Source organism: Spermophilus citellus (assembly GCF_964194105.1).
Source record: "Spermophilus citellus genome assembly, chromosome: 13".
Taxonomy (NCBI): Eukaryota; Metazoa; Chordata; class Mammalia; order Rodentia; family Sciuridae; genus Spermophilus; species Spermophilus citellus.
The window spans coordinates 109,527,037-109,550,143 of record NC_138193.1 but is presented as its reverse complement, the minus strand read 5'-3'; the positions used below and the strand labels follow the sequence as shown (position 1 = coordinate 109,550,143).

Here is a 23,107-nt window from a genome sequence, read left to right as displayed (position 1 = left end):
TTTGTTCTTCTAAATCAAAGAGCTTTCAAAACAATTAATAATACATTTTCCTTTTACACATCCACATTACCAAGCAAGCAGACACCCAATGACCAAGTACCCAGCAGCTGCAGAAGCTAACTGTGCATCAGAGGCTTGGAACTTGCAAACATTTCTACAGCAACAGTATCAACCTCAGGGCTGGGTTTGGGGGTGGGTGCCACAGGGGACTGGATTCCCTGGAGTCTATACAGCTGCCAAAGGTGTCCGTTATGACACACTAAGCTGAGATTAAATTAAATTTTAGAGGAAAACAAAATATCCTGGCATTAGTCTCTGGAGCTGAAAATGAGTTAGACTCTGAAGCAAGCAAGCAAACAGCACCTCAGAGTCCCACCTCTGAAGGAAAAAAGGAGGTCACTCAGAAAATGGGACAAGTGCTAAAAAAAACCCATTTGGTTGCCCAGGACTAGTTAGCTACTTAGCTACTGAAGTGGCAGCAGGTAGTATAAATCAGGAACTGCCTTAATCTACAAAGACTTCAGGTATTCAAGAAAGACGGTATCAGAAAGGCAAAACTGAACAGGCTGAAAGTATATTGAGCTGTCTTCATTTTTACATGGCCCAAAAGTGGGGTGGAGAGTATTTCATGCCTGATTTATAAGATATTAATACAAATCGGTCCAGACTGCCTACACTTGGCACAATGTCTTAAACACACACTTCTCTGGTTCCATAGGCCTCAGATGAAACTTCAAGCCACATATCAGCTCTGTGAGTCTGATAAAATCTTATGAAAAATGGCAGCCTTTCAGACCCCTGGGCTCTCTGCACTTTGATGGAGTATTACAAAGAGCAGGTTCCAAGCAAAGACAAGTGCTGCTATAAAACATGCAGGGGCAGCAGGATAGAGGCCTGGTCAGGAGGGAGCATGGCAGTGCAAGCTGCACACAGCACTCGACTTTGCAGGAACTGAGCCACACACACAGGCAGCAGGCGAGGGCGCTGGACTTTTGTCACAGCTTCCTGTTATGAAGCTGAAACTAAAGAGTCCTATGTTACATTGATCTAGAGAGCAGTTTCTCACCACCTGGCTATTACCAGCTCCTCTCACTCCTGCTGCTTCAAGTTTCCATCATTTGGAACAGCAACAAGAACCCAAAGAAACAGACCCAGGAAATCAGAAGTCTCCTACAGTTCTAACATAACATATACGTCACAAGCCAAGCAATGAAATATAATGGAGGTAACTAAAAATGCTTTTGGTAATTTTAATACCTTGGCACTATATTTTATATTTCTAAGGTTAACTTAAGGAACCCAGATACAAATTTGTATAGTAAATACAATTTCACATGTGTAACATTATAAATATAAATTGAAAGACAATACATTCAAATATTAACAGTAGTATAACATCCAAGTATTACTAGTAGTGATAGCAGTATCAGGATGATTTTTGTACTTTTTAAATTAATTTAATTAATTAATATTTTTATGACAGAATGCATTACAATTCTTATTACACATATAGAGCACAATTTTTCATATCTCTGGTTATATACAAAGTATATTCACATGTCTTCATACATGTACTTTGGATAATAATGTCCCTCACATTCCACCATCATTTCTAACTCCATGCCCCTTTCCTTCCCCGCCCTATCTAGAGTTCATCTATTCCTCCCATGCTCCCTTCACTATGAATCAGTCTCCTTATATCAGAGAAAACATTTGGCACTTGGTTTTTTGGGATTGGCTAACTTCACTTAGCATTATCTTCTCTAACTCCATCCATTTACCTGCAAATGCCATGATTTTATTCTCTTTTATTGCTGAGTAATATATTCCATTGTGTATATATGCCACATTTTTTTTATCCATTCATCTACTGAAGGGCATCTAGGTTGGTTCCATTTTAGCTATTGTGAATTGTGCTGCTATTAAACATTGATGTGGCTGTGTCCCTGCAGTGTGCTGTTTTTAAGTCCTTTGGGTAAAGACCAAGGAGAAGGACAGCTGGGTCAAATGGTGGTTCCATTCCCAATTTTCCAAGAAATCTCCATACTGCTTTCCATATACTTTTAAAGCACTGAGAAGAGAAAAATGCATAGACTGCTTGCAAATCAAAAAAGCTGTGTCTATTTCTACCAAAGGTCATTTTATAAAATGCAAAAATATCAAAGAAAAATAATTCCTAATATTCTTCCACCCTTCGTGGCCTGGGGATGACCTCAGCATCCACACATTTGCCCAAGCAGAAACCAGGGTGTTGTCCTTGATCCTTTCCTCTTCCTTTGCCTCACACCAAATGATCATCAAGTCTATCCTACAGCCTCAAGAGCCCTTCCGTTTCCGCCCCACTGCCCCAGCTTCACGTGTCTTCATGGAGGGCTTACTGCCAGTCTCCAAAGCCCATCTCCACCCCACACAGGTGGATCTGGCCTGCTCAGCCCCTTCTGAGGAAAAAGCCTTGCCTTCACCTCCCTGCTAGTCCATTTTTGACATGGGGAAGAGACCTAAGATGAAGCCGAAGATGAGAACATGGTAAGCTCTCTTTGGAGGAGGATGAAGACAGCTGTCTTCCCTGACTTACCTCAAGCTGGTGTGTTCTGCCTCTTCCCACGGCTCCCCAAAGGGGCAGAAATGGGGAGAAAATGAGGTAACCCTGGGTTGAGGGGAGGCATTTCTTGTGATCTACATAAGTCTTAACCACTGAACACCTCTGAGATACACCACTGGACACTTCAAGGATTACGAACCCTCTGAAATGACTGCCTGCCAGGTTGGACTTCTTTTCCCAAATTATCTTAGCGCTAAAAAGGGAGGCCCGGCGCAGCCGGGCAGGCACTCTTGTCCTCCTGTAGACCACCCCAGCCCGCTCCTGTCCAACCCATTCTCCTCGTGGCAGCCAAAGTAACCTTTCTAAAACACACATCTGATCCTATCACTCTCTGCGAGGACGCTGCCAGCACTCCGGACCCTTGTTCCTATACCTGGCCATGAGACTCTTCCTCACCTGGCTCTTCTCCCTGAGCACTGAACTCACCACTCCCTCTCCTGCCAAGATCCCCACCCTTTCTACATCCCACTCAACCCACCCCTCCATCCGGCCCACATAACCAACCCTGAGTCTCTCCACGTCTCTCCTGGGCACTGTCACACTGCCAGCACACAGTACTGTGCCTGACACGCAGTTGATGCAACCAACATACACTTGTTCAACAACCAACACAAGGAAAGGTAGGTCAACTGATGGGAATATGGAAGCCGCTGAGCCCAGGAGAAAGGAACACAGGTAAACCCAAAAGTTCCAATATGAGTGGCCTTCATTTCATTACCAATCAAAAGAAGTATCACAAAGTGCTTTCAACATTGGTTTCCTGAGACCACAACAACTCAAGTGTCAGGTGGAATACTTCACATAGTTGAGCTACTTCAAAAGAACCATCATAAGTAGAAAGTAATTTCATCAATGGAGGTGAAAGAGGTCATGGAGAGCTCACCTCCCTCAAGTTCTGATCTGCATATCCCCCCATTTTTCTTCCCCCCATTCTCAGTAATTTAATGCCAACTTTATACTCTGTATCCTTTTGCTTTGTAAATGACATTCCTCTATGTTTCTTTTCACTATAAACTAAGAGGTAAAGTGGGGAAGGTTCTGGCATAAAAGAAGAATGCTTTAAGGAGGAAAGAATCAGGGCAGATTATCAAGGGCCATGTCGACCCCGGATGGGTCTCGCTTCTTTTAGACACAAACTGCGCTGGTATGACAGGACAAGTTCAGGCCTCCAGATTTAGGTCTTTTGATCAACAGCTAAAAGTTTAAGATTCTGAAATGCTTGAAACCAAGAATAACTCTAAAGGGTAAATACTTAGAATGTCTACTTTAACACGATATAAAACAGTTTCCCGTAAGAGTGTCTGGACTTGACCCGTTTCAGGAGGCAAACTCAACCCACGAGTGAGTCTGCTGTGCGTCACTGACACAGCCACACAAAGCCAAGTCCCCACACACCTGTTCAAAACTGACCCCTTCACTCGCCTTGTTATTATAACTCTGACTTGTATTTCTTACCGGAATGTAATAGATGCCCATCTTGGGGGTTTCATTGGCAGTGAAAAGCATTCCTAAAAATAAACACACGGGGGAAAGTAAACACACGGGGAAGTAAACACCAGGGGCAGTACCCTTCTCTACTCAGGGTCTCATTCCGAGAGGCCTGCGGCGCTCACTGTGCAGCGTCCAGCAGAAGCACCACGCCTGGAAGCCAGGCTCCCCTGGAGCAGGTCCTGGCTTCAGCTGCTGCCCCTCCTCGACACAGGACCTCAATCTTCAGAACGGCAACTCCCCCATCTGGGAAACACCAGGCTGTCCTAGCTAAATTCACAAGTTCTCACCATGAGGTGCTTAGAGTTACACCAAGTTTAGCAAAATGCTCAGTTTCAAACAGATGAATTAAAGGTAGTTTGGTGTACTATTTTATTAGAGTAATAACGAGGAATTAAGAAAAACTTCTTTCTGTAAATTAGAAAGAATGATTAGTTTAGTCTCTGAGGGCTCAGCACTGTGAGCAAGCACGACTGAAGGAAGGCCAGTTTTCTGAAATTCCGTAAATGACTCTCCGTAACACTAGTAGCAGTGACTACCTAAAGAGCCGTTATTCTTTGGCTCTAGACTATTTGATACCAAGGTATTCAGATGTCTCAGTTTTGTTATCTTTTCTCTTCTACTTTTCAATACATCCCTCACCTCCCAAGTTTTCTGGGGGGCAGCTCGTCAATGAGGTGAGACACACCTGCTGAGCCTCCTCGTAGCCTCGGTTCCAGACTGCTGCACTCTAAAACTGAACTCAGCAAACACTGGGCTGGTCCAGGATAATATACTGAGCACTCTCACATAGAGTATCTTAGCAAACACACAACTCTCTAAAAAAGAAACATCATCTAGTCCTTTACCAGAAACACTTGAGAAGCACAGAAGCACTGCCTTGAACAGCTCAGACTCTGAGAACAAAACTGCACCACAGGGACAGCAGGAATGGGCTCCCCCTGTGTAAACTCCTGACTGAAGTGAGCACGTGATTTCCATGAGTTCAGAGGACGCTGCTGTAGGATAAAAAGCTACTTTACGTTTAACAGCATGCGTGGTCTCCGACAGCCCTGTAAAGAAGGCAAGAAAGCTGAGGCTGGGATATTGGTGTAATTATTAACCCTGAAGTAGGTCTTTCTTGAGCCCAAAGCCCATCTTTTGTCTCTGCCAATGGTTTCTCAAACCAATGATCCTTCTTCCAGAGGTCTGGACGGGACTCAGACACACGTAAGCTTTCTAAGCTTCCTGTGTCATGAATCTGATGCACATCAATGTCACAGAGTCCCACTGCCTCTGTAAGTGCCCTGACCTGCACAGAGCAGCTGCTTGACACATGAGAACTGCACAGAGGGCTGAATAAGCAAGAAGAGCGAGGCGGTAAAAAGAACCAGAAAGGCAGAATCATTTCTCAATATCCTGAGCACCTTACTACTAGAAAAACATTCCAAAACAATCACCATGATTAGGCTTTAATTACTCCAAAATGAGTAAGTGAGCAGATAAAGAAACGAGGAGGTTTTAGCTTTTCAAAAATATGATTAAGCTCATAGTGATTAAGCATAAAACATATGGAGTGGCGCGGAGGGTGAAAGGTGTGGCAAAGCAAGAAAAAGCAAAGCCTGTGAATCAACCATGCTCAGGCCCAAGCCACTGGGAAGAGGTGAGGGACTCATCTGCCCGCGCCTGCCGTCGCACAGAGCCCAGCAATGATTGGGCCAGCTGGTTTATGTCTGATGACTCTTGTAAGTTATCTGACAATACAATGTTCCTCTGTCCAAAATGTCACTTCTAAAAATCTAAGAAAACCATACTTGGTAATAGAGATTCCCGCTAACAAGCGAACCAGCCTCATCCTTACCAATTCGGGGACGGTCAGCTAGCTGCAGACTGACCTCAGCCTGTAGCAGTCTTGCATCATTTTCATCAAAATATTTAAACCTAAACTTCAGCCTTTAGACCTCCCTGTCATTTTAGATAAAAACAGAGCTGGAGGAACTAGTTAAACAACATCTTGAGAATCAATCATACATGTCCAGGAAGGGGACGCTCTACAAGACTGCTGGCCTGATCTTAGAAAGGTCAATGTCATGGAAAAGGGAAAAAAAGATGGGGGAATGATCTGGAGTGAGGTTCTCTCACTACTCTCTGCCACTCTTCAGACTGTCACTCCCTCTCCAGCCAATCCCACTCCTCGCCCCTGTCCTAACCTCAGCTCACCTGCTTCATTCACTTCACACTGAGTCCAGATCCTTTATTTTATTTTGCAGTACTGGGAACTGAATTCAGGGCCAAGCAGAGGCCAGGCAAGTGCTTTACCACCAAGCTACCTTCCCAACCCACAGCCCCCATCACTTCAATAACCCAACTAGGGTTGCAGCATTATCACCTGCAACGTATTTCTGAACTCTCCAGGATGCAACTACCTTCCCACTGTATAAGAGCCTTCAAACTCTCACAGGGGAAATGCAAATAACAAGATCCCTAGCTACTTCTCTCTCTCTTAATGTGTTAACCAGGACAAGCCCATTTCAGAAAGATCCTAACCAAAGCCCTGCCACACACCAGCAGGGTAACCAGTCCTGGCAAATTATCCAATTGCTTTGATCTAAGAGGTAAGAAAAAACAGACAAAAAGAAAAAGCCAGGTGCATAGTGGCACATAGCTATAATCCCAAAATTTGGGAGGCTAAGACAGGAGGATCACAAGTTTGAGGCCAGCCTCAGCAACTTAGCAAAACCCTAAACTTAGTGAGATTCTGTCTCAAAATTAAAAAATAAAAAGCACTGGGAATGTAGCTCAGTGGTAAAGCGCCCTTGGGTTCAATCCCCAATACCTGCCCCACCAAAAAAAGACAGACAGACAGACTGTGGGTCACTGAATATGTAGGGTTATAAAAATAATAAATTTATATTACAGCATCCAGTATCCAGATTGATAGTATCATAGGATTCAATTAAGTCTCAGTTCTTCCTTTCCTGTTCCAACCTCTGTGATACCTATACTTTCTGATCAATGCTCACTGAAACTCTCATGCCTAAAGTTCTTCTGAGCTTCAAAAATTTTAGTTTGTTCAGGGTTACTTGTCCACTCCTATGACATTTTCTCTGCTGGCTCCTTCTCTCTCTAAACAATCCTCCTGTCTCACTCCAAACATTCCTCTTTGGTGATCTTACTCACTATTGCTTCTTCTGAGATAATCTCTATTTACATGCCTCAAAACTTTCTCTCTGCATACCTGTTCATCTCTGGATAGTTGCTACAGTGCACCAGATGCAGCTCTTTGGTGAAGGTCTGTGGCCGATGCAAGGCTTGGTGCATGAGACACCTGGGAAGGATGTTAAGAACACATTTCTGGGCCCTATCAGTCAGTACAACTAGAAGACACAAAGGCTCTGCAGCTGAAAAGCTCTCCAGGTGACTTTGATGGGCCACCAGGTTTGAGGCTCACCAGGCACTCCCATTGTCCCAATACCACCTACACTCAAATGTTAGAAAAGAACCCATAAACTTTCTCTCCTCTTGCTGGCTCACCTGTCCTCCCTGTCTCAACTCCAAGCACCACTTCCTGTCATTTTAGTTTCAAACCAATCCACCCTTTACCAAAACAAGTGCTCTGATGACAGACAGACCCCAAGTCACTCAGCATGTCACTTCTAGACCTTCTCCACCTGTTCCCACCTCAAGTCCTCCCAGAGTCACCACAACTCAGGTGTGAAGTCTCCCATCCTCCTTGTTATTCTTTCACAAAGATTGTATACAATCCCTCAGTGGATCACCGACCCCGTCTCCCTCTAATTCAACCTCACTCACTGCACCAAACTCAATGCCAAACAAAATCTCCTCTAAGGCTCTTCTCTTAGTACTCTGGGTAAAAAGTGTTCCCTCTAACGTGTGTCCACACATACATGACCGAACTCTTTGTGCTCTGCTATGTATACCTGCATTAGAATTATTTGTGTGTGCTCACACCTGGAATATATCACTTCAAGAGTAGAAACTGTTCTTATTCTTCTCTCATACCCCCAAAGTCTTCACATTGCCTTGAATGTATTGTTCAACATGGAAATCTATCATATCGTTTTCTGAACGGCACACAACAGAGAACAAACCCAAACCCCATGGCTTCATGAGCCATATGTGTATTATTAGGCAATTCCAGCCTCCTCCAATCTCTAACCTCAATTTCCACCCACTATTACTAATCACATAAAAGAGTTAAGGAGCACACCAAAATAGCATTTCACCTGCCGCCTACCTAAATATTGTTACTAGTTTCTACTAATAGCTAGGTGGGATGAGGACTGAGTCATTAAAAGTACCTTCTTCTGAATCATGCATATCACTTCCTGTTCTTTATTCTTCCAAATAAAATACCCAATACCAAGTCAAACTCTATCTTAAGAAGTAAAATTAGTTTAAAGCTAAAAAATGTAAAGCCAACATTTGTCTCACCAAACACTGTGTGCTACATCATACGTACCTGAGTTGGGATACAGGCAAACATCATTAAGGTCATGTTCTGGTTCCAAGGAAGTAAATATTTTCCCCTAAAACAGTAAGCAAAGAAGGATTATTTAAATAGTTAAAGATAATTTTTAGCAATGTCACATAAAGAAAATGGAGATGTAACTCAATCACCTGCTGCTACATAAATAAAACAACCTAACTGAAGAAATCTATATTTAAAAAAATCTTAGAGAATTTGTGTATTAATTTATCAAATGTTCCCATTTTAGAGATGAAGAAATTGAAGCCCAAATTGGAGAGGTGACTTGTCCAAAAAAGCCCCAGGGTTTTAAAGATGATACCTATATGTTGAAAAGGGGCAAAGTATAAAATAAACTGCACATCAACTTTACAAAAAATTTGCAACTTTACAAAAAATCTGTGACATATTCCCAACTTAATTTGTACTCAAAGAACCCAGAGGAGAACAGCCACCATGGTAAATGAGGACATCTGCCATTCCTACACTTCAAATTCAGGGCACAAGGGACCAAGAAAATGGATGTGAAATACAAAAGAAGTCTACAAATACATAAGGCCTGAGTTATTATGTAGATAAGGCCAAAATATTCCTATTTTAAATGTGAGGTAGTGTGCTATATTTAAAAAAGGAGGAAAGTAAAAGAAAAAACTGACAGAAGAAGGTGGGTGTGGAGAAGGGCGATGAGAAAGATAAACAAGGCAGGCAAGTCATGCAAAGCCAAGCAACCTGGGAGTTAGTCAAGAGGAAGTATTTAGTCATAAGAAACAAAAAATGCCAAAGTAAAATTTACTGTAGCAATTACAGTGTGACGGTTTGAAGTTTTAAGTTGCGATGCTGAAGAGCTCTGCCAGCTCTTGCAGCTATTAGTTTTTACTAGAAGACCAATATCTGGCCACACGAGTCCCCAGGGTGGGAGGGAGTGGCACTGCAGCCAGGCAAGGGGGTCACTTCAAGCTCCGTGAACAGCAGCAGCCAACAGTGACACTCACACAGCTCTCTCTCTCTTCCTTTCCAGGTTCCTAAGATAAAAAGGAAGTGGAAAGGAAGGAAGGGAAAGGAAACTATAATAGAAAAAGAAGGGGTACCACAGTTACAGAAATCCATACTGTGGGAAACTCGACGCAGCTGAAGAGTCTGGGGAACACACGCTAATATCTAAATTGATAAGCTGCTGTCTTTAGGTAGGACAGAAGCCAGGCCAAAGTAACTTCCTCAGCATCAGTATGTATGGATTTTTTAAAATAAAAACATATGCATTTGTAGTAATTTAAAAAGTGTTTTCTTTCATTCATTCATTCAGGGGGGCTCTTTACCACTGAGAGACAGTCCCAGCCCTTTTTGTTTTTTATTTTTGAGACAGAGTCTGGCTAAGTTGCTGAGGTTGACCTTGAACTTGCAATCCTCCTGCCTTAGCGTCCTGAGTCCCTGGGATGCCACCCTACTGCAAGAATAGTGTTTTTAACACTGAAGAAGTTTGGACTGCCAGAAAAGCAGCAGAGAAAATCCTGATCTAAGACACGCTGAATCTTCCTGAGAAAGCAAACCTCCTGCAAACTCAAAGCCCACAGTGCACACAGCTCAACTGATTCCTGGGCACTTATCAGGGTAATTGTTCCTGAGTCACTTCAAGAGTCACAAGGAACTCACAGAACTAGGGCTCAAGAGGCAAAACCCCCTAAGAACAGCTCTAAACTTCCAGAGCAAATGCACAGGGGGGAAAAAAGGTAAGTAAGTTCAACACTTCAGGAGTCAAAAAGTGGAACTTAAAAAACCAAATGGTCTGAAAACTAGAAACAAGGGAACAAGATGACAGGGCTGAGCTCTGCAGCTTCCTGTGAGACCAGCAGCTACCTCTGGGTGATGAATGCAGAGGCCGTGGGCCTTCCACCCACCCTCATCTCAGGGATAAGCTCTGTAAAAGTGACACTTTTTTGATTTTTTAAACTACAGATGCTATTTTGCGGTTATTATGTTATTTTAAAAAACAAATTTAAGATTATAAGTTTCTAATTCATTAAATGCAAAAAAAAAAAAAAACTAATAGACTGAATACATTTTTTTCCTGACTTACTTGATAAACTTACCTTCTACTATTTAAAATGAAAAAAGCAGGGGATGGGACTGTGGCTCAGAGGGAAAGTGCTTGCCTCATATGTGTGAGGCTCTGGGTTTGGTCCTCAGCACCATATAAAAATAAAACAAAGATACTGTGTCCAACTAAAAATAATTTTTTTAAATAAAATTAAACAAATAAATAAAATGAAAAAAGCAGAAGGGGGTTAAAGCCAGTAATACTGGATTTTATTATTTTTTAAATAACACTAAGAACCAAGGGAAGGGATATCAAAATATTCAAGAGAAAATATTATTTTTTAAGAAAAATATTGTTAAAAATCGTTATAAAGGTGCCGCCTCTAAAAATCCACCTGTTCAAGGTGGGAAACGTATAAAACTGGGATTTACAATAACACTGACATGGAAAGATAACTCATGGTCCATGAAGAACCTTCCTTGGGTGGTGACAAAGGCTTAGGATCTCAGGTATAGACTTTTTAAAACAATGGTTTTCTATCCACCTAACTCAACATCAAAAATGCACCCCAGGACTAGCAACCCTGGAAAACCTCAGGAGAAGGTGCAAGTACGACTGCTCCTCTTAAGCACAGACATCACATAAGCACCTGGCCTCCTCCTAGGGCTCCCGCGTGGATCCTCATAATCTCCTGCTTAGGAACCCACATCATTCAAAAGAGGCAATGGGAGCACAAGAGCATTGGGAACACACACAAATAAAAACGGGAGTAATTCCAACAAAAAAATACATACTGAGTTCTTATTCCACATTTTGATAATTCGAGAGTCTGCAGACAAAATCAGATCTAATGACTCCTGGAAATGAACTGACTTAATGGGTAGACCATACTGGTGATCTTTAACTAGCAGTGGCTTATCAGAGCGAAGATCATATAATAAAACCTGAAAGAAAAAAACAAGTTACTTCTGTTGAAACAAACTAAACCGTTTACCTTAGAAAGAAACATATGGAAGTTAGAATGATAGCCATTTGTTTGTTTCATTACCTTTTCATGAACACAGTCAACACCCTTACTCAGAGTCCTAACATTACCAGCAATAATCTAGTGAAGTCTTTTAAATTACCCTTAGAATGTATAGTTTATGAATTCAAAACTGAGAGTCATTTTTTACGTACACTAAGCTTGAAAGCTTCTGATCTATACTAAGAAAGAAATAACTGGAAGTCCATAATTATTTTTTTCATTTGTTAATTCAACAAATATACACACTAAGGGCCTACTATGTCCAACTGCTGCTATCGCAATTGATGTGTGAATGAAAGACATAATGAAACAAGCCTGGGAGGTGAAGGCCGACAATGGCAGCATGGCACAACTTCGGTAGCAGGGAAATCTCTTCTAACCCCTGTTGTTAGAGGCAAGGGGGCCTAGGGAAGGTAGAATCTCAGTCCTGGGTGACAGGCCCCCTCTAGCACAGGATGATAGAGGCAGTATCTATTAAAGGTGGGTTTCAGGTCTCTTGTGGACTTAAAGAAAACTTCCAAGCATGTGGGCTCTGCCTTCAAGGAAAGACAGACCTCAGAGTAGCCCTGCTGATGGAGGTTCTGAGGGTCTCACTGCAAGGGATATGGCTAACAGTGCTATGTGACCAAAAGGTCCCTTGCATACACAAATCTTGAAAGTATCTCCTGACCACATTTCCTGTTTGCAGGAATTCTCAGGTCCTTTGACATGTGTTTAAACCCACTATGAATTTCCAAGAATAGGAGCTGGGCAAAATTCTATATTTCCATTTCTTGACCCAGATCTCTGTTCCACACTCTCTGGAAAATGCCATTCCAAACCTCTACCAAGAAAACCCCTGGGCCCTCCTGGCCAAATTACAGTGTTACATTGTGTGCAGGCTCTGACAGACATGCATGGGACAGCAAATTCCACCATTATGTACAATTACAACGCACCAACAGAAGAATATGGGGGGAAGTGCCTGTGCCCACCCCACTGTTATCTCTAACTCCACAGTACTCAGACAACGCACAGGGGAAATATTTCTTCTTTTGTTTTGTTTTGTAGTATTGGGGATTAAACTCGGGGTCTCATGCATGGTAGACAAGTATTCTACCAGTGAACCACACCCCACCAGCCTCCTCCCCCCCACACACACCTTTTTTTTTAAATTAGAGCATTGTTTGTACATGCTAGCTGGGTTCATTTTGACAAAATCATACATGCACAAAATCCCACATCCCTTTTAAGTTTTTGAGATGGGGTCTCACTAAGTTACCCAGGCTGGCCTTAAACTTGTGATCATCCTGCCTCAGTCTCCTGAGTAGCTGGAATTACAAACATGTGCATCATGCTTGGTTAAGTCAAGCTTTCCTCAGGTATTAGAAGAATCCAGCATTCTGGAGTATCCTCACCACTCAGGCCAAACTTTAATGTCCCATTCTGTGTTCCCACAGTATGATTCTCCTGACACATGCTTCTGAAAGACCAACTTCCATATGACATTTCAACTTAAACATTATTTACCTGCCCTGTAGATGTTCCAACTGCCATGGTCAAAGCACCATTAAATTTCAAAGCAGAGATGGTTGGTAAACTGTTTATCCTGAAAGGCAAAATATTCATGTTCCATGAATATACTGTGAAACCTCTTTCTAAGTAACAAAGTCATTGCTAAACTTCACTTCAAATCTAATAGGGAGCTGGGCACAGTGGTGCACACCTATAACCCCAGCAACTCAGGAGGCTGAGGCAAGAGGATAGCAAGTTCAAGGCCAGCGTTAGAAACTTACCCAGACCCCGTCTCAAAAAATAAAAAGGGACGGGGATAGAATTCAGTGATAAGAGTACCTCCAAGTTCAATCCCAGTACCAAAAAAAATTCTAATGGGGAATTTCTAGCCTTTTGTTTGGAGGGTAAGTGCAGCCACACTTTTATAATCAAAATTTGAAATACATTTTACATACAAATGCAATCTATATTAACCTTCCATTTTAATTAAACCATGATAAGGTATTCTCAGAAAAAAATCTGTTTTTTACTTAAGGAGAAAACAATTTTATTTTTGGACTTGGGTATACACATTTTCATTTCATAATTTGCTACATCCAGGTAAAACAAAAGATTATCTCCAAATAAGGACCCTAGGATCTCTAAGAGTATCAAAGACATCTCTAGAATGCGCTTCTTACCCACCAACTGGGAATTTCTGCACAAAAAGCAATTATCCAAGTGCAAACAGTGACGGACACGACTCAGAAATGGACAAGCGGGGGCAGGGTCTCACAAACTGGACCGTGAAGCTTTGCGTTTCCTCTTTCCAGCCAGCGCCGAGCCATGGGCATCTCTCGGGATAACTGGCACAAGCGCCGCAAGACTGGGGGCAAGAGAAAGCCCTACCACAAGAAGCGGAAGTATGAGTTGGGACGCCCTGCTGCCAACACTAAGATTGGACCGCGTCGGATACACACTGTCAGAGTTCGGGGAGGCAACAAGAAGTATCGTGCTTTGAGGCTAGATGTGGGGAACTTCTCCTGGGGCTCTGAGTGTTGTACTCGGAAAACAAGGATCATTGATGTTGTCTACAATGCATCCAATAATGAGCTAGTCCGCACCAAGACCCTGGTGAAGAACTGCATTGTGCTCATTGATAGCACACCATACCGACAGTGGTACGAGTCCCACTATGCATTGCCCCTGGGCTGCAAGAAGGGGGCCAAGCTGACTCCTGAGGAGGAAGAAATATTAAACAAAAAGCGGTCTAAGAAAATTCAAAAGAAGTATGATGAAAGGAAGAATGCTAAAATCAGCACTCTTCTGGAGGAGCAGTTCCAGCAGGGCAAGCTTCTTGCCTGCATTGCATCAAGACCAGGACAGTGTGGCCGAGCAGATGGCTATGTTCTAGAAGGCAAGGAGTTGGAGTTCTATCTGAGGAAAATCAAAGCCCGGAAGGGCAAATAAGTCCTCCTCCCTTCTGTCTTAGCTCATGTAATAAAGGTGTTTATTGTTCAAAAAAAAAAAAAAAAGAAAGAAAGAAATGGACAAGCATTCCTGCTTTCCATGTCTGAGTGTCCTTGGCCCAGGTCCATCAGGCTGCTGGCACTGAGCAACAGCTTTGCCTCTTCTGCCACCCAGAGCCTCAGCCTGGAACCGCCACGGAAGTGGCTATCAGAAGGAAGCCTGAGGCTTTGCCTCCTCTTCAAAGTGAACCTTGGAAAATTCTTTAGCACACTGATACTTTTTTTTCTACTTACTCAAACTTTGTTTCTTATTAAAATTTTGCCATTGTCTTCATAAAAAGTACAACAGAATTATTGTATTTTGCAATTTTTGTGGTGAATGAGAACTTTGGTCCATTATATAAAACAGGATATTGCTGATGAACACCAAAGTCACTGATCTTTGTTCACTTACTTTGTAACCAATTTATTTATCTTTCATATTAATTAATTCTCACAGGTTTTCAGTTGATTCTGTTGGGCTTCTCAGGCAGACAACAATTTCTCCTACAAATAATGATCTCCTGCCACCCCATGCATATTTACACTTTTTTCTTTCTTTCTGTATGGACTCTACCTTCCAGAACTTGTTAAATAATGGAAGTGGTGGCTTACAAGGTTTGTAGGAAAAAAATAAAATCAAGCAATTAAAAAACAAAAACACCTAAAACTGAATCAGTAAGAAAACTACTTTTAACATTTTCGTATACCTCCAGATTTTTTCTTCTGGCTGTACACATGTTCATTGTTCTTCTTACACAAATGTGAAAAAATTCTACAGGCAACTGTGATTTACTTTCCCACTGCACCATATACTTGAAGCATCCTTCCCTGTTAAGTATGCTTCTGAAACAAATCTTAAAAGGCTGAACAGTAAACATGCCATTGATGGATGCTTTTCATCTACAAATTCAATAACAGCAACTAGATCAAAAAACTATTGTTCTATATAGAAAGAACTTAGAATAATGCCCAGTAATATGTATTTGCTATTATTTCTACCAAGCTTTATTTAATCAATATCCTCTGGCTCTTTCTAACACTTTAAAATTAGTAACAAGAAAGCAAGCTGTGGCAGCCATACCTATAGTCCTGGCTACTAAGGAGACTGAGGCAAGAGGATTGATAGAGCCTATAAATTTGAGGCCAACCTGGGCAACATATAAAAACCCATCTCAAAAAAAAGAGAGAGATGTTAGTAACTGCGCTATGGTGGACGCCCTGGGCTGAGGAGATGGGAGAATGAGCAAGTGAGCAGACATTTAAATGGATACTAGGTTTTCTGTAAAGACAATTTAGCAACATATTAAATGGCTTTAAAATATGCTGTTAAACTCAGCATATTTCAGATTCTAGATATTTTCCCTCAGAAAATAATTACCAAATTATAAACACTCAGCTGATAGCAACAGTGGTCTGGTTACTTAAAGATATCTTCCTACATATACACAGGTCATTTTTACTTTCCTTTTTGTATTTCTAGAAGTTTTTAATAATTTTTTTCACTAAGAATAAATTTTAAAATAACATTAAAAGAAAAAAAACTCCATCATGACAGCTAAAAATACCCTACCTCTAAGACAAAAGAAGCCAGTAAAAAATGTTTGTGAATCAATATTCTATTTTTTTAAATAAATAGAATAAATACCCTCTTGTTTCTAAAGACCACAGTTAACAAAATATATTTGTTACAGGAATTGAACCCCAGGGTCTTGCACATGCTAGGCAAGTGTTCCACCCCAGAGTTATATCCCCAACCCATCCCCCACCCCTTATAATTTTATTTTGAGACAGGGTCTCGCCAAGTCTCCCAGGTTGGCCAAACTTGTAATCTTCCTGCCTCAGCCTCCTGATTCGCTGGGATTACACATGTGCACCACCACCACTGCCCAGCAAGATTGTTTTTTTTTCACATCTCTTCCTTAGATTTTCTATAATGTTACCTCCATTGCAGTCACTACATTAAAAGAAGGAACAATCTTAAGACAGATTACAACAACCTGTCTTTCTATATACTTTTTCCTAGATGTAACAATCAGAACTTATTCCAGAACCCAAGCCTCTATTCTACCTCAAGGAACAGTCAATGTTTAAGAGTAAGAGAAAATTAGTCTCTGCTTTCTAGGGAGTAGGTAAAGATCTTTAAGTTACAATCAATTTTTTTACCTTCCAAAAATAAGCAGGTTTCTAATTTGCTTTCTTTCATGCCTGTATGATAAAATATTAATGTGCATTTTACACTGATTTATTCTATTAGTAAATATAGGAATGAATTTTCCAATTTAAAATTACTTAATATTTTGTATACCACACCAAAATTAATGAAGTTGTTTGTTTGCTTTAATAAGACTCAATAAAAATCAGGACAAAAAAATGTTTCTATGCTCACTTTAAATCTCATAATAAAAAAAGGTGAAAAAAATTATTCTTTATTTCTCACATAGAGAAGAAATACATATTAGAAAGATACATCTTCCTAACTTTGTGATTCTTAAAATTTTGTAATAATTCAGAGAGTTCACAGTCTTTATATCCTGGAGTCATCAAACACCCACATTCCATATTATATGACTATAAAACATACCTAAAATCTTACTGAACTGAAATGAGGATGAACTGGTAAAGGCACTAGAACCCAGAGAAAAGGCAATTTCTCAACTGACTGTGGCAACAAATCCCATGTTAAGGATTTGCCCAAGAGTATTCTCTACAAGAGTTCACACATGCACAGGATGACACCACTGCCACTCTGATGAGTGGGAAGAAACAAGGGCTTTTTCTTATTATTTAATTCAAGTCTCTATTCTTTTGTGTTAGAGGTTTTTAACTTCAACTATGTACTCCTCTTCTAAATGTGTTTAGTGTAGGAATTAGACAAATACGAGCAAGAAAAAATTAAAAACTTGCTTTCCTTCACCTTAGCATTCAAAGCACATCTTTTTGCCTGTTAACTGGAGTAGTACGTCCTTGGTCATACAGTAGAATCAGAATATAAATCTCTATAATACACTAACAAATTCCACAGAACTAAGACATCTGTGTAGTATTTGAGAAAGGAATTCTATTTGGCTAGGCACAGTGGTGCATGCCTGGAATCTCAGCTACTCCAAAAGCTGAGGATCACATGATCGAGGTCAGCATGGACAACTTGAACAACACCCTCAAAAAATTTTTTAAAGGCCCGAGGACACTCAGGACACTTGCCTACTATGTGCAAGGCCCTGGATTCAATCCCTAGAACTGAAAAGAACGAAAGAACGAAAGAACGAAAGAAAGAAAGAAAGGGAATGGAAGGCAGAAGGAAGGAAAGGAGCAAAAAAGAAATTGTATCTGAATCAGCCACTTAGTCAGCTTTTACATGAGAGCATTTTTATGTAAAACAATTACAGTCACTACAATTTTTCCCTAAAGAGTTTAATCCTGTAGCAATTTATTGTAATTTCATATTGATACATTTGCTTAAATCAGAAGGTTCATATTAATTATATCACAAATTAACTTCTACTCACTCTGAATCTGCTGTGACACTATTTAACGCACAGTCTAACAAGCCGACTCTATTTCGAGTTCTTGGGTCCCAGCACTCCACTCGACCCTACACAAATGAAAACCAATTTTAAATGAAAGTTACTACTACAAGAATTTTAAACACATTCAAAATAAGCTTTATTAACACTGATTATCTCATGGGAAATAAAAATTTAACTTTTTACCTTATGCCCTTTTTAGTACTGTTTAAATATTATTTCATGAGCTGATTTCCTTTTTTAATTAAGGAAAAAACTGGTCATAAGTTATCTCTAGAGTATGGGATTTAGTATCTGGAAGGTATAGAAGTATACATTTTTTGTTATATACCTCTGGTATATGTGCATCTTTTTAAACTCTTGAGTATTTCTCATTATCCCAATGAAAAAATGCAAATCTGGGGGAGGGGGAATATATATATATATATATATATATATATATATATATATATATATATATATATATATATTCCCCCCCCCCCCAGTACAGGGAATTGAATTGAAACTAGAAGCACTCTGCCACTCAGTTACATCCAAGTCCTATTTACTGCTAAGTTGCTCAGGTTGGCCTCAAACTTGCAATCCTCCTGCCTCAGTCTCCCAAGTCACTGAGATTACAGGTGTGTACCACCATGCCCAGATATCTAGAAAAATTCCTGACAAACATGAAGCACCCTGATTCAAAGTTACTATAGTTTAAAAGTACAGTGTGTGTTCGATATTTGTTGAATGCTACTATATAACACATGACACCATTCTATATACTTTTCTAGTTTATGTTGTTTTTATATAGGTTATTTCACATGAATGTCATCCACACTTCTGAAGAGTTGCTAAGGTAAGTACAGTCACATATTGCTTAATGATGGGGATACAATCTGAGACCCACATCACTGGGCAATTTTACCCTTATATAAACATTATAGTTTATATTAACACAAAGACAGCTACAGCATCGCTGGGCCATAGCCCATAGAGTCCATCATTGACACAAATGTCATTAAGCAGCTTGTGACTGTATTGCTGTCTCAGCAATGAAGAAACTCAAGTCTTAGGAAAAACAACTAATTCACAGACATGAAGCCATCTAATAAATGAGAGTTGAGATTCCAAAAAATATTGCCTCCCATAAAAAACAGCGTAGCTGTCTGCAGTGCTCCTCTTGGGCCAGCAATCCTAGGGCAGTGGCAGGTTGGACTTAGCTATCTACACCTTCCCTCAAGTACCCAGAACAGTCTCTGTGGCACCCACTCTGATGCATGCATGACCAGAACAGTCAACAGTTGTGGAGTAGCCATGTCTCTGTGTACAAAGGTCAATGTAATATGCAAACAGCAAACCAGGGCCATTACCTCATTATCATCCTGCTCTGAGGAATCAAGCAACTGTCTTTAAATAAAAATTCCATCCACAATCAAATGTGAAACAAATACTGAAAGAAATAAAGTCAGTGATTGGGCAAAGAGCAGGGATATGGGGGCAGGAAAGATGGTTGAATGAGATGAACATCACTACCCTAGGTACATGTATGACCACACATATTGTGCAACTCTACACTGTGTACAACGAGAAATGAAAAGTTATGCTCCATTTGTTTACAATGAATTGAAATGCATTCCTCTGTCATGTATGACCAGAAAAAAAAAAAAAGGAGAAACGGAAAAAGAAATAAGGTCAGCACACGCTTACCTCAATTGTTCCTGTGGCAAACAAGCCATGCACTGAATTTATGTCACAAACATTGTTCTCCCTAAAACAGTAAAGCAATAAGGAAGAAAATACTAGTTAGCATCTATTTTTGAGAAAAGAGGTATTCAATAAACTTTCTAAACAAACATTTAATACAAATTCCACAGAAGATGTGCATATTCTCTCATCACCTGCAAGTGAAAAATGAAGGAGTTAAGCCTGGGCTAGCAGCCACCAGAGCTTCCAGTCCCCAAGGTAACAGGTAACACCCTGCTTACCCGGTGACAGACAAGACAGGCTTTCCTTCTGAAACACTATTCCATCATCTAGAAAAGAAAGGGTCATTCTGCTTTCTTCCAAGGCAAGTCTCAGGAACACAGGCTATCACTACAGCAATCTTGAGACCCGAGTATGCTGATCTAAGCCTCATTTTCATTCTCTATCAAGTAGATATTTCACCTACCTCACTGGATTGTTGTGAGGACTAAATGAAAGTGACTGCAAAGTGTTCAGCAATATACATAGTATGAAGACACACAATACACCAGCTTTTATTATAATAAACAGGAAATCATGAAACTAAAGAGCAGGTAACGTTTTGTTATGCAATAATGTATTGTGAAGCTATAAGCTTTTTTAAAAAAGAAAATAAAAGCACACCATGCATGGTGGCACATGACTATAATTCCAGCAATGCCTATAATCCCAGCAACTTGGGAGGTTGAAGCATCAGGATAGCTGGTTCAAAGACAGCCTGGAAAATTTAGCAAGCCTGTCTCAAAATAAAAAATAAAAAGGGCTGGATATGTAGCTCACTGGTAGAGAGCCCTAGGTTCAATCCTCTGTACCGCAAAAAGAAAAAGAAAAAGAAAGAAAAGCAATTCAAGCCAACATGGAACAAGTTTACTTGTTTTCATAAATCACTGTATACTCTTCTAATATTTAAAAATATTCTTAAAGCAATAAGACAAATTCAACAAGTTCTTCCTTCACACAAATGAGAAACAATCCAGCTCCTATCCTGAACTCACTGTCTGGCCTTGGGCAAACCACTAACTCCTCTGATACTAGGCTGCTCTCTCTGTAAAGTGAAGACACTGGGACCTACTACAATATCTGATGTCAGTTTAAAATGAGCCGATATAAGTAAAATGGCAGAATAATGCCTGGCATGTGGTGTTTTCATTCTCATGGTTATTTATTATTCAATAAGATGATAACAATAAGTTCATTCCTAAAGAATTTCTCTTTGAATAAAATGTAAGTGTAGGGCTGGGGATGTGGCTCAAGTGGTAGCGCGCTCGCCTGGCATGCGTGTGGCCCGGGTTCGATCCTCAGCACCACATACCAACAAAGATGTTGTGTCCGCCGAGAACTAAAAAAAAAAAAAATATTAAAAATTCTCTCTCTCTCTCTCTCTCTCTCTCTCTCTTTAAAAAAAAAAGTAAGTGTAGCTTATAGTGTATGATAAAAGGAAAAATTTTAAAATCTCAAATGTCTGCTAATAACATAAAAAATAAAAATTTAAAAAATTATACAATAATCAAAATTTTCCAAGTGAGAAAATGTAGAACAAAACCAAATCATAAATGAAAACTTAACACAGCAAACAAAAATATCAAGCTGAGTGTTTCTGTTTGTTTTGTTGTTGTTGAGCTCGGGGGATTAATTCAGGGCTTCATGCATGTGACCCAAGTAGGAAGCCAATGAGCCTTATCCCCAGCGATAAGCTGAGTCCTTTCAAAGGATTGGACTCAGCTTAGGGCTGGGGAAGTTTTAAATTGAGAATTGAAATTTTTAAAGAAATCACCAGGTCTCTTAGTGAAGGTTTTGTTTAAGAAAAAAAAAATTAAACTAAGTGGAACAAAGTTCTACTTAAATATAATACAGGTTATCTGATTAAAAACTTGAGCACCTAGCACCATCTCCTGGTCAAAATAAATACAGCATCACTTCAAACAATACTCACGCAGCATTAGTTTGTAGAGGATTCAGATATCGTCCTTGTTCTAAATTTAATCTGTAAACTTCAGAGCTGCAAAGAAATGAAGAAAGCTAAAAATATGGCAAACTACAATAAACTTTTATTTAAATAAATGTAAATTTCAGAACTACATACATATATCACTTATAAAATATATGCATGATTAATTATCAACATAACTCATCACTTTCCTTTGCAAAACTGATAAAAAGATTTATTTCAGATCTAAAATATATTCATCTTATTTACAAACCCATAATGTATAAAGGTAAGTTAAACTATTTGTTGAGGAAATATCATAAAGTAATTAGACTATTTACAAATAACACAGAAAATGCAAGATTCAAAGGTATATATATCTAATATAAAATAAAAGATTAGAAGGAAATACAACAAAATACTAGCAAAGGTTTCCTCTGGGTTTATGGATGAATTTTCTTTTTCATACTTTTTTTACATTTTCAAAATTTTCTATAAGAGATAGGAATTTTCTTTTTTAATATCTTTTTAGTTGGACACAATACCTTTATTTTATTTATTTATATGTGGTGCTGAGGACTGAACTCAAGGCCTTACATATGTTAGGCCAGTACTCTATTGCTGAGCTACAACCTCAGCCCCTGAATTTTCTTTTGTATTTATAAAAAGGTGACACTTAAGGATAAGAAGTTTTAGAATACTATATAACAGGGCTAAGAAATGGACCTCACCAACAAAATTATCCTACTAGGTTGCAGATATAGCTCTCTGTATTTAGAGAATAGGCAACAGAAGTCAAGGGTGACATCCTAAATGATTTAGTCTCCTTGAAACATAAAGCAACTTAAAAGCAGGGATCATGTATTATTCTTGCGTAAAGCTGCTCCCAATGTTTTTTAACTAGAGTCCATAACCACACATGACCTCAATTACAAAATGGTTCAGAGAGAAATACATTACTGATACTGAATAAAACTTAAAGCAGAACTACAAGTTTGGAAAAATAAAGAGAAATCTGGGAAACAGAGTAAAATAAACAAATATGTATCTTGTACATTGTGGCAACTGGGCTATAGTGAACAGGCTTATATTTCCTAACAGCATTTCCTGCTTTAACCACTGTAACATAAAACTACCATAAATACTTTTAATGTTAGAATATTTTATTAAGCAGAACAACAGGTATTAAAATGTTACCATACCTCTTATACACAAAACGCACCAGTGTGTAACTAGTAGACTTATTTTTGGCTCATTCCTTGGTTTCTTTTTTCTTTTTTTGGTACTGGGGATTGAACCCAGGGGTGCTTAACCACTGAGTCACATC

At 39.8% G+C, this 23,107-nt stretch overlaps 2 protein-coding genes across 2 annotated transcripts in view; one reads left to right on the top strand and one right to left on the bottom strand.

Moving 5' to 3' along the window:
• NOL10 (nucleolar protein 10) overlaps positions 1–23,107 on the bottom strand; it is an 83,751-nt gene that overhangs the window by 48,583 nt on the left and 12,061 nt on the right. The window contains exons 7-13 of the mRNA XM_081265462.1: positions 21,787–21,852; positions 19,818–19,878; positions 18,111–18,196; positions 13,130–13,208; positions 11,388–11,537; positions 8,553–8,619; positions 4,058–4,110 (exon numbers count right to left, since the gene is read on the bottom strand). Of these exons, the coding sequence (XP_081121588.1) occupies positions 4,058–4,110; positions 8,553–8,619; positions 11,388–11,537; positions 13,130–13,208; positions 18,111–18,196; positions 19,818–19,878; positions 21,787–21,852 (562 nt within the window). The remainder of the gene's footprint in view (positions 1–4,057; positions 4,111–8,552; positions 8,620–11,387; positions 11,538–13,129; positions 13,209–18,110; positions 18,197–19,817; positions 19,879–21,786; positions 21,853–23,107) is intronic.
• LOC308632352 (small ribosomal subunit protein eS8-like) lies at positions 13,909–14,640 on the top strand. Its single transcript, XM_081264404.1, has one exon. The coding sequence runs from the start codon at positions 13,940–13,942 to the stop codon at positions 14,561–14,563; it is 624 nt and encodes a 207-aa protein (XP_081120530.1). The 5' UTR covers positions 13,909–13,939; the 3' UTR covers positions 14,564–14,640.

Coding starts and splice junctions, on each gene's coding strand:
- LOC308632352 (XM_081264404.1), top strand. CDS start 13,940: ATGGGCATCTCTCGGGATAACTGGCACAAGCGCCGCAAGACTGGGGGC.